Source organism: Oncorhynchus gorbuscha, linkage group LG10 (genome assembly GCF_021184085.1).
Source record: "Oncorhynchus gorbuscha isolate QuinsamMale2020 ecotype Even-year linkage group LG10, OgorEven_v1.0, whole genome shotgun sequence".
Taxonomy (NCBI): domain Eukaryota; kingdom Metazoa; phylum Chordata; class Actinopteri; order Salmoniformes; family Salmonidae; genus Oncorhynchus; species Oncorhynchus gorbuscha.
In genome coordinates this window covers 10,451,275-10,463,774 of record NC_060182.1, presented here as the reverse complement: position 1 = coordinate 10,463,774, position 12,500 = coordinate 10,451,275, and the positions used below count along the sequence as shown (strand labels likewise).

The window sequence follows — 12,500 nt, the reverse complement described above, 5'->3', positions numbered from 1 at the left end:
TGAGAGTGTGAGCTCCGTCTGGAGCCCTGCCTGTCTGGGGGTCACAGGTCAGGGTCTCAGGGATGGACTCCAGGTCCCAGCGAGACTTTGATCTCTTCTCCCGTGGAACCACGCGGCTCCGGTAGTTGTGGATCCTCCCATCTATAATCTTCTGGAAGTGGCGGAACTCCCGTGTGCTGACGCTGTGGAATCCAGAGTCACTGACCTCTGAGGAGAGGAGGGACTCAGAGGAGGGAGAGCTGCCCCGGCTGGTGTGTCCTGGACCCAATATTCACATACCTGTAGCTAATTGTCAAATACAATCTGGAAAACTATTTTTTAATGCTAAATTGATAGTAAATGTAGCAGTTATTTGACGAGGGAACAACATTCCCACCTCTTTCATTGTCAATAATATCAATGTTGCCCAAATCCTTGATGAAGAATGTCAATAAATGAATTGGTTTGAGAACACAAAATCAACCAAAATAGAGCTGCTAAAAGCTCTATTTTGAGAACACTGTAAATCAAGAAGAAAAGAAGTGAAAACAATGTAGGTTAATTATAATTTCCATACACTTTCTACCTGTTTTTTTCTAAATTAAAACAATTCACATACAATATATATACTGAACAAAAATATATAAACACAACATGCAACAATTTCAAAGATTTTGCTGAGTTACAGTTCATACAAGGGAATCAGTTAATTGAAATGAATTCATTAGGCCCTAGTCTTCATGACTGGAAGAGAGAGAGAGCGAACAGACACAGAGAGCATGGGCTCCTGAAAGAGAGAGAGCGAACAGACACAGAGAGCATGGGCTCCTGAAAGAGAGAGAGCGAACAGACACAGAGAGCATGGGCTCCTGAAAGAGAGAGAGCGAACAGACACAGAGAGCATGGGCTCCTGAAAGAGAGAGAGCGAACAGACACAGAGAGCATGGGCTCCTGAAAGAGAGAGAGCGAACAGACACAGAGAGCATGGGCTCCTGAAAGAGAGAGAGCGAACAGACACAGAGAGCATGGGCTCCTGAAAGAGAGAGAGCGAACAGACACAGAGAGCATGGGCTCCTGAAAGAGAGAGAGAACAGACACAGAGGGCTCCTGAAAGAGAGAGAGCGAACAGACACAGAGAGCATGGGCTCCTGAAAGAGAGAGAGCGAACAGACACAGAGAGCATGGGCTCCTGAAAGAGAGAGAGCGAACAGACACAGAGGGCTCCTGAGTTGTTCTGCAAAAAGATAGAATTTACAGTTGGATAAATAGATCAACATTTTGCATGGACTTATATAGGATACTAACCTCAACATCAAAATCTTCATTTCACATCACAATTCTATACCTAAAACCTTGATTTTGGACAAAATGACCTGAATGGGCTATTTCTACCAGGGATTATCAAGAAAAACACCTCTAACAAACCAAAACCTGCAGAAGGAACACAGCTGAACATGGAAATACCAACACAAAACTGAGTGAGTGATGTTCAGTATGAAGTTACTTCTGAAGGCAAAAATTAGAAGACAATCTCTAGGTAATTTTGTTATAAAGCTTAAAAAATAAGGCTACTAAACTACCAAGACGCTAGGAAAGAAACAGACTGAAATTAGCACTGAAGTGTGAGGTGAGAGAGGTGTGAAAACTCTTGAGCCTAACAATGGCAAGAGAGAACCCCCATGCTTGTTAACCCAACCGTGGGACAGACTATGTTTGTTCCCACACTCGGGACTCTGACTCTCTATTGGTTACACAGACTCTTGGCCTCCCATCCTATTCTAAACATCTCTCGCTGGCTTTGTGTTCATGTTACCTGATGAAATTGCCGTACCATATGATCTTGTTGTCATCTAATGCACATTGAAATGCTATAAATCAACACTGCAGATCTCTCCCCGTCCTCTGCCGTGCCCTGATTGCATTACTGTTGATTATATATGGAAATGTGCATGTACACCTTGGCCCATCTACTGTTGCTAGACCCAATTCTGATTTGGGCTCTGATATCTGCTCTGATATCTTGAAGCTTATTACCTAAAATGGATCATTTCAAAGTGTGGGTTCATGTTTTGATGTCTTCAATATTATTCTACAATGTAAAGAAAATAGTGAAAATAAAGAAAAACCCTTGAATGAGTATGTGTATCCAAACTTATGTCTGATGCTGTATTTGCACCAGCGACCAGTGACCCATTCAAACCTCCTGCGACCAAACTTTGGGTCATTACACACCAGTTGAGAATAGCTGATTTAGAGTATAGCCGTGAGATGTATTATACAGAAGTGGTATTAGAATTGAATGGAACCACTGACTGGAACTGATATAACGTGTAAAACATAGTAATTACAGCTTGAAATGCCTATGGGGTGAAAGCTATGTTGTCATATGTGATGACCTCATTCTCCCCAGACCTTACTACGATGACAGGCCCCTCCCACCAGAAATGTACGCAGCCAATGAATACCTCTCCAGTGTTGCCTACAATCTGGAGGACCTTAACAGGATAGAGTATGTTGACGTGAGTAATTCTATATGCATTCATGTTAGTATAGCCTAGCTTTTGTACATGATTGATTGATTTTATTTGTCAGTTAAAATGAAATACATACATTGCATTCAGAAAGTATTCAGACTCCTTGACTTTTTCCACATTTTGTTACTTTACAGCCTTGTTCTAAAATTGATTAAACGCAAAAAGAATCTGCATCAATCTACACACAGTACCCCATAACAACAAAGCGAAAACACATTTTTTTGAAGTGTTTACAATACAGAAATACCTTATTTACATAAGTATTCAGACCATTTGCTATGAAACTCGAAATTGAGCTCAGGTGCATCCTGTTTCCATTGATCATCCTTGAGATGTTTCTACAACTTGATTGGAGTCCACCTGTGATCAATTCAATTGATTGGACATGATTTTGAAAGGCACACACCTGTCTATATAAGGTCCCACAGTTGACAGTGCGTCTCAGAGCAACAACCAAGCCTTGAGGTCGAAGGAATTGTCCATAGAGCTCCGAGACAGGATTGTGTCGAGGTACAGATCTGGGGAAGGGTACCAAAAAATGTATGCAGCACTGAAGCGCCCCAGAACACAGTGGCCTCCATCATTCTTAAATGGAAGTTTGGAACCAACAAGACTCTTCCTAGAGCTGTCTGCCCGGCTAAACTGAGCAATCGGGGGAGAAGAGCCATGGTCAGGGAGGTGACCAAGAACCCGATGGTCACTCTGACAGAGCTCCAGAGTTCCTCTGTGGAGATGGGAGAATCTTCCAGAAGGACAACCATCTTTGCAGCACTCTACCAATCAGGCCTTTATGGTAGATTGGCCAGATGGAAGCCAATCCTCAGTAAAAGGCACATGAAAGCCTGCTTGGAGTTTTCCAAAAGGAACCTAAAGACTCTCAGACCATGAGAAACAAGATTCTCTGGTCTGATGAAACCAAGATTGAACTCTTTGGCCTGAGTGCCAAGCAACACGTCTGGAGGAAACCTGGCACCATCCCCACGGGGAAGCATGGTGGTGGCAGCATCATGCTCTGGGAATGTTTTTTAATGGCAGGGACTGGGAGACTAGTCAGGATCAAGGGAAAGATGAACGAGCAAAGTACAGAGAGATGCTTGATGAATACCTGCTCCAGAGTGTTCAGGACTTCAGACTGGGGTGAAGGTTCACCTTCCAACAGGACAACGACCCTAAGCACACAACCAATACAAAGCAGGAGTGTCTCTGAATGAAGTCTCTGCATGTCCTTGACTGGCCCAGTCAGAGCCCGGACTTGAACCTGATTGAACATCTCTGGAAAGACCTGAAAATAGCTGTGAATTGACTCTCCCCAGCCAACCTAACAGAGCTTGAGAGGATCTGCAGAGAAGAATATGAGAAACTCCCCAAATACAGGTAGTTTGTGTAGATTGATGAGATTTTGTTTTGAATAAGTCTGTAACTTAACAAAATGTGGAAAAGGTAAAGGGTCCTGAATACTTTCTGAATGCACTGTATATACACAGTACATACATTTTTAAAACATGGGACCAGGATTTTAATTGTGGTCCCTGCTATATTCAGTAGCTTAGACTTGTGGTCCCTGATATCTGTCAAAAACATGGTCCCTGGTATATATCTAATTCTTGTGGCCCCTGATATCTATCTAAGACGTGGTCCCTGATATCTAAGACTTGTGGTCCCTGATATCAATCTAATACTTGTGGTCCCTGAGATCTATCTAAGACTTGTGGTCCCTGATAAGATTTGTGGTCCCTGATATATATCTAAGACTTGTGGTCCCTGATATCGAAGACTTGTGGTCCCTGATATCGAAGACTTGTGGTCCCTGATATCTAAGACTTGTGGTCCCTGATATCTATCTAAGACTTGTGGTCCCTGTATCTATCTAAGACTTGTGGTCCCTGATATCTATCTAAGACTTGTGGCCCCTGATATCAAAGACTTGTGGTCCCTGATATCTAAGACTTGTGGTCCCTGATATCGAAGACTTGTGGTCCCTGGTAGCTATCTAATATTTGTGGTCTCTGATATCTAAGACTTGTTTTCCCTGATATCAAAGACTTGTGGTCCCTGATATCTAAGACTTGTTTTCCCTGATCTATCTAAGACTTGTGGTTCCTGATATCTATCTAAGACTTGTGGCCCCTGATATCTATCTAAGACTTGTGGTCCCTGATATCTATCTAAGACTTGTGGTCCCTGATATCCATCTAAGACTTGTGGCCCCTGATATCTATCTAAGACTTGTGGTCCCTGATGTCTAAGACTTGTGGTCCCTGATGTCTAAGACTTGTGGTCCCTGATATCCATCTAAGACTTGTGGCCCCTGATATCTATCTAAGACTTGTGGTCCCTGATGTCTAAGACTTGTGGTCCCTGATGTCTAAGACTTGTGGTCCCTGATATCTAAGACTTGTGGTCCCTGATATCGAAGACTTGTGGTCCCTGATATCTAAGACTTGTGGTCCCTTATATCTAAGACTTGTGGCCCCTGATATCTAAGACTTGTGGTCCCTGATATCTAAGACTTGTGGTCCCTTATATCTAAGACTTGTGGCCCCTGATATCTATCTAAGACTTGTAGTCCCTGATATCTATCTAAGACTTGTGGCCCCTGATATCTATCTAAGACTTGTGGTCCCAGATACCTATTTAAGACTTGTGGCCCCTGATATCTATCTAATCCACTACTTATGTTCACCTACCTATACTGTTTTAGGATCCAGAGCGCTGTCTGATTGGTTGCTGTAACACTGATAATGATGAGCCTAGCAGCTTCCTGAGCCAGGTACTGTAGATAAACCATGTGTTCAAAGATACGTAATTTGTCTAAGACATTCAACTAACTATAAAAAACAATGAAATTCATAAACACATATGTCCTAAAAATGAACAGCAACAACAACCAATGGCATTCATTGTGTCTTCCATCCTCTCTATTTCAGAGTGAGTATGAGGGCCACTGGCTGGACAGGCCTATGGGCTACCTGCCCCTGCACGAGCTTGACAGCGGTCTGGGCTGCACCGACGGCAGCCTCCACCAGGGGGACCCGTCTGACCCAGAGACAGAGGAGGGGGTAGAGGCCCCTATGTCCCCCCCACCAGGACACACCAGCCGGGGCAGCTCTCCCTCCTCTGAGTCCCTCCTCTCCTCAGAGGTCAGTGACTCTGGCTTCCACAGCGTCAGCACACGGGAGTTCCGCCACTTCCAGAAGATTATAGATGGGAGGATCCACAACTACCGGAGCCGCGTGGTTCCACGGGAGAAGAGATCAAAGTCTCGCTGGGACCTGGAGTCCATCCCTGAGACCCTGACCTGTGACCTCCAGACAGGCAGGGCTCCAGATGGAGCTCACACTTTCATGAGCCACCAGTGCACCATGGGTGGTAGCTCCATTCAGGTCCGCGAAGCCATGAGCCCCCAGCAGACCAGGCATGGCACCAGGTCTGCTGCCTCCAGCTGCCGTACTGAACCCTGCCAGAGGAGAGCGCTGATGCTGAACCAGCACTCCTCCGAGGACCTCCCAAGCCGCAGCCACACTGTGCATGACTTATCAGACAGGAGACGAGCCAGTCACCCTGCCCTGCCCTCTGGGAACAATGCCATAGAGATATATAGACACATAGACAGACAACTGCCCAGCAACCCAAACCACCTAGCCGTACCCACTGAGAACTCTGGCACAGGACAATACAACAGGGGGTTCAACACAGACATCATTGAGAAGAGGAAGCATCAGAGCAGCCATGTGGAAGGCCCCTGGCAAGGCCTATATGTGGAGGACAACAGAGGCAGTATAGCCAGTGAGGACTATAACAGTCAGAAACAGTGTCTTTCCAAGAGTCCCTCAAGGAAACGGCCTGGGAAGCAGCTAGCAGACTGGCGTCAGTTTGCAACACTGGGACATCCTCAAATTGGTGGGGACTGGCCACAAGCAGACGGCCCCTGCGGCCCCCTCTACAGCACGCTGGACGGGCTCTCTGCCCGCTCCAAGAAGGGTCTCTCTGGGAACCCCCGGGCAGTGAGGAACCAGCTCCTGAAGGCCAGGGCCTCCCGGCTGGCTGACGAGCGCAGTGAGGTCACCACGGACGAGGAGGCCCGTGGGGATGTCTGGGCAGGCCGCTACTGGAGTAGGACGGAGCGCCGGCGCCACCTGGCGTTGGCCCGGGAGCAAAGGCAGAGGAAGCTGAGCCGTGGTGGGCCTGACGGAGCAGCAGAGGACGGGGCTGGAGGAACAGGGGGTGCAGGGGGGCAAGGGGGTGCAGAGGGCCCTGGAGGAGGCTGCAGCACAGTGCTGGAGCTCAGCCACAGGAAGCAGAGCCGTCTGAGGAACCATACACTGCTGGATGACTGGACCACAGTAGAGGAGCTGCTGACCCACGGCACCCGCGTGGGGGAGGGGGACAATATCCTCTGTCACAGCCCACTGCTGTCGGTCACTACAGTATAATGACACAGTGAGATAAGGTGTGTATGAGTGATTGAAGAGTTTGACTACGTCTTGTTCTCCACACATGTTCCTGGAAACGACCTAGAGTAGTAGTTGTCTAATGGTCTGGACCAATGACAGTACGATACAACCTAGAGTAGTAGTTGTCTAATGGTCTGGACCAATGACAGTACAATACAACCTAGAGTAGTAGTTGTCTAATGGTCTGGACCAATGACAGTACAATACAACCTAGAGTAGTAGTTGTCTAATGTCTGGACCAATGACAGTACAATACAACCTAGAGTAGTAGTTGTCTAATGTCTGGACCAATGACAGTACAATACAACCTAGAGTAGTAGTTGTCTAATGTCTGGACCAATGACAGTACAATACAACCTAGAGTAGTAGTTGTCTAATGGTCTGGACCAATGACAGTACAATACAACCTAGAGTAGTAGTTGTCTAATGTCTGGACCAATGACAGTACAATACAACCTAGAGTAGTAGCTGTCTAATGGTCTGGACCTATGACAGTACGATACAACCTAGAGCAGTAGTTTATTGATTTATTTTTATTTCACCTTTATTTATATATATATATAATAATTATATATTATTATTATATTATTATTATTATTATTTAACCAGGTAGGCTAGTTGAGAACAAGTTCTCATTTGCAACTGCGACCTGGCCAAGATAATGCATAGCAATTCGACACATACAACAACACAGAGTCATTGGCAGCAGAGAACTGGAAGGAAAGGCGACCAAAGGAGGAATTGACTTTGGGGGTGACCAGTGAGCTATACCTGCTGGAGCGCGTGCTATGGGTGGGTGCTGCTATGGTGACCAGTGAGCTGAGATAATGCGGGGCTTTACCTAGCAGACTTGTAGATAACCTGTAGCCAGTGGGTTTTGCAATGAGTATGAAACGAGGGCCAACCAACGAGAGTGTACAGGTCGCAGTGGTGGGTACTATATAGGGCTTTGGTGACAAAACAGATGGCACTGTGATAGACTGCATCCAATTTGTTGAGTAGAGTGTTGGAAGCTATTTTATAGAGGACATCGCCGAAGTCGAGGATCGGTAGGATGGTCAGTTTTACGAGGGTATGTTTGGCAGCATGAGTGAAGGATGCTTTGTTGCGATATAGGAAGCCGATTCTAGATTTAATTTTGGATTGGAGATGCTTGACGTGAGTCTGGAAGGAGAGTTTACAGTCTAACCAGACACCTAGGTATGTGTAGTTGTCCACGTATTCTAAGTCAGAGCCGTCCAGAGTAGTGATGCTGGACGAGCGAGTGATGCGGGCAGTGATCGATTGAATAGCATGCATTTTTACTTGCATTTAAGAGCAGTTGGAGGCCACAGAAGGAGAGTTGTATGGCATTGAAGCTCGTCTGGAGGTTAGTTAACACAGTGTCCAAAGAAGGGCCAGAGGTATACAGAATGGTGTCGTCTGCGTAGAGGTGGATCAGAGAATCACCAGCAGCAAGAGCGACATCATTGATGTATACAGAGAAGAGAGAATTGAACCCTGTGTCACCCCCATAAAGTGGCTGCCAGAGGTCCGGACAACAGGCCCTCCGATTTGACACACTGAACTCTATCAGAGAAGTAGTTGGTAAACCAGGCGAGGCAATCATTTGAGAAACCAAGGCTGTCGAGTCTGCCAATAAGAATGTGGTGACTGACAGAGTCGAAAGCCTTGGCCAGGTCGATGAATACAGCTGCACAGTATTGTCTCATATCGATGGCGGTTATGATATCGTTTAGGACCTTGAGCATGGCTGAGGTGCACCCATGACCAGCTAGGAAACCAGATTGCATAGCGGAGAAGGTACGGTGGGATTCGAAATAGTCGGTAATCTGTTTGTTAACTTGGCTTTCGAAGACCTTAGAAAAATAGGGTAGGATAGATATAGGTCTGTAGCTGTTTGGGTCTAGAGTGTCACCCCCTTTGAAGAGGGGGATGACCGCAGCAGCTTTCCAATCTTTGGGAATCTCAGATGATACGAAAGAGAGGTTGAACAGGCTAGTAATAGGGTTCGCAACAATTTTGGCAGATAATTTTAGAAAGAGAGGGTCCATATTGTCTAGCCCAGCTGATTTGTAGGTGTCCAGATTTTGCAGCACTTTCAGAACATCAGCTATCTGGATTTGGGTGAAGGAGAAATGGTGGGGGCTTTGGCGGGTTGCTGTGCAGGGTGCCAGGCAGTTGACCGGGGTGGGGGCAGCCAGGTGGAAAGCTTGGCCAGCCATAGAGAAATGCTTATTGAAATTCTCAATTCTAGTGGATTTATTGGTGGTAAAAGTGTTTCCTAGCCTCAGAGCAGTGGGTAGCTGGGAGGAGGTGCTCTTATTCTCCATGGACTTTACAGTGTCCCAGAACTTTTTTGAGTTTGTACTACAGGATGCAAATTTCTGTTTGAAAAAGCTAGCCTTAGCCTTCCTAACTGCCTGTGTATATTTGTACCTGTGTATAGTAGTTGTCTAATGGTCTGGACCAATGGCAGTACGATGCAACCTAGAGCAGTAGATGTCTAATGGTCTGGACCTATGGCAAGACCAATGGCAGTACGATACAACCTAGAGCAGTAGTTGTCTAATGGTCTGGACCTATGGCAAGACCAATGGCAGTACGATACAACCTAGAGCAGTAGTTGTCTAATGGTCTGGACCTATGGCAAGACCAATGGCAGTACGATACAACCTAGAGCAGTAGTTGTCTAATGGTCTGGACCTATGGCAAGACCAATGGCAGTACGATACAACCTAGAGCAGTAGTTGTCTAATGGTCTGGACCTATGGCAAGACCAATGGCAGTACGATACAACCTAGAGCAGTAGTTGTCTAACGGTCTGGACCAATGGCAGCATTAAACAACCCAAATGGCACTTTTCACTGGTCCCTCTAAAGCTAGCTGAGTGGGTTTTGGGTAAGCTACAGCACGAAAGATACAGCTGTGATTTGATGGCACTCTCTTAGAACAAACATGTGATATCTAGAACCTAAAAGGGTTATTTGGCTGTCCCCATAGTAGAACCCTTTGAATAACCCTTTTGGTTCTAGGTGGAATCCCTTTGAGTTCCTTGTAGAACCCTTTGGAACCCTGTTTTTCTAAGAGTGCGGTGACTCATTTTATCAATAAACACTTTACAGTTAAATGCAATTTCATATGTTTTTTTTTTACCCACAGAGTGGATATCACCATATCAATGTACTTCAACAAAGCATGTCATTTATTGGAAATATTAAAATGATCATTGCATCACATTTGGCTACAGAATGTAGCTCAATATGTCCTCTCTTTAAAACCACACAGCTGTAGTAATACAGACATTTTGTATGTGAAAACTCAGGTTGTAGATGATGTGTTGTTTAACTACAGAGTTCCATCCTGCTCACATGAGAAATGCACTTTCAACTTTTGGCTTGTTCAAGATGCGTAATATACCTGTGAGTTTGTAAACTAGTATTAGTAGGTGTGTGTATTTGGTTGGATGTCTTTTAGGAAACAGAATTTTAGAGAACCTATCAGAGACCATCAAGTTGGGACCATGGCCCATGATAATCACTAAAGTGTATGTATCTACTATCATGTGTAATGAGATATTCACCTCACAATAAGTGATTACATTCTAAGCATTTCTTCTTTTTTTGGGGGGGGGGGGATTCATGTCTAGTCATGAAACATTCAGTTCTATTTTACACATTTTTTACAGCCTGTTTTGACAAAGACGACAGGGTACCTTTATTACCAGCATGTAGACTATCCTCAATATAAATCTGCCAACTGGACATGGCGGCACTATTTCCTACACGACACATGTTATGTCACCTCTTTCACTGGGCTTGGAGTCCCAGGACGGATTAGACCCTGACACCACTGTTTGTCAGACGTTTGTGAATGCTAGGTAATGTGTCGAGTCAAATATCATTTTATTTACAGTACATTTTACACGCCTCAACACACTTTACAAGAAAATGTCAAAAATACAAAAAAATGAAAACATAAAAAAAGAGCCAAAACATTGAGAGAAGCGTCACTTTCGTTTCTCCGGATGATGATGAAACCTTGATGTTATGATGCAGTCAGAAAACTACTGATTAGTGTTGCATAATATGAAATGAAATGTCTCACTCTTTTTCACATAAAACCAATAAAAAATTGTTAATTTACAGACACAATAAAAAAAAAAGATAAAATTGTGTGAACAATCATCAAACGGTATCAAAAACATGTCCTAGCCTTGAATTTGATCTCCTGATGGTTTCCATTTGTCACAGTGGATAAGTCCTACCGATACGGATCAGTGGATAAGCTCTACTGATACGGATCAGTGGATAAGTCCTACCGATACGGATCAGTGGATAAGTCCTACCGATACGGATCAGTGGATAAGTCCTACCGATACGGATCAGTGGATAAGTCCTACCGATATGGATCAGTGGATAAGCTCTACTGATACGGATCAGTGGATAAGTCCTACCGATACGGATCAGTGGATAAGCTCTACTGATACGGATCAGTGGATAAGCTCTACTGATACGGATCAGTAGATAAGCTCTACTGATACGGATCAGTGGATAAGCTCTACTGATACGGATCAGTGGATAAGTCCTACCGATACGGATCAGTGGATAAGTCCTACTGATACGGATCAGGGGATAAGTCCTACCGATACGGATCCGTGGATAAGCCCTACCGATACGGATCAGTGGATAAGTCCTACCGATACGGATCAGTGGATAAGCTCTACCGATACGGATCAGTGGATAAGCCCTACCGATACGGATCAGTGGATTAGCCCTACCGATACGGATCAGTGGGTAAGCCCTACCGATACGGATCAGTGGGTAAGCCCTACCGATACGGATCAGTGGGTAAGCCCTACCGATACGGATCAGTGGATAAGCCCTACCGATACAGATCAGTGGATAAAGCCTACCGATACGGATCAGTGGATAAGCCCTACCGATACGGATCAGTGGATAAGCCCTACTGACACGGATCAGTGGATAAGCCCTACTGATACAGATCAGTGGATTAGCCCTACCGATACGGATCAGTGGATAAACCCTACCGATACGGATCAGTGGATAAGCCCTACTGATACGGATAAGCCCTACTGATACGGATAAGCCCTACCGATACGGATCAGTGGATAAGCCCTACTGATACGGATAAGCCCTACTGATACGGATAAGTCCTACTGATACGGATCAGTGGATAAGTCCTACCGATACGGATCAGTGGGTAAGTCCTACCGATACGGATCAGTGGATAAGTCCTACTGATACAGATCAGTGGATAAGTCCTACCGATACGGATCAGTGGATAAGTCCTACCGATACGGATCAGTGGATAAGCCCTACTGATACGGATCAGTGGATAAGCCCTACTGATATGGATCAGTGGATAAGTCCTACCGATACGGATCAGTGGATAAATCCTACCGATACGGATCAGTGGGTAAGCCCTACTGATACGGATCAGTGGATAAGCCCTACCGATACAGATCAGTGGATAAAGCCTACCGATACGGATCAGTGGATAAGCCCTACCG

The 12,500-nt window shown here is 45.2% G+C and overlaps 1 protein-coding gene across 1 annotated transcript in view; it reads left to right on the top strand.

Annotated features, from left to right (window-relative positions):
• Positions 1-6,946, top strand: part of LOC124045411 (PDZ domain-containing protein 4-like) — a 10,545-nt gene extending 3,599 nt beyond the window's left edge. The window contains exons 3-5 of the mRNA XM_046364705.1: positions 2,390-2,498; positions 5,215-5,283; positions 5,441-6,946. Coding sequence (XP_046220661.1) covers positions 2,390-2,498; positions 5,215-5,283; positions 5,441-6,946 — 1,684 coding nt within the window. The remainder of the gene's footprint in view (positions 1-2,389; positions 2,499-5,214; positions 5,284-5,440) is intronic.
• Positions 6,947-12,500: the final 5,554 nt, after the last annotated feature.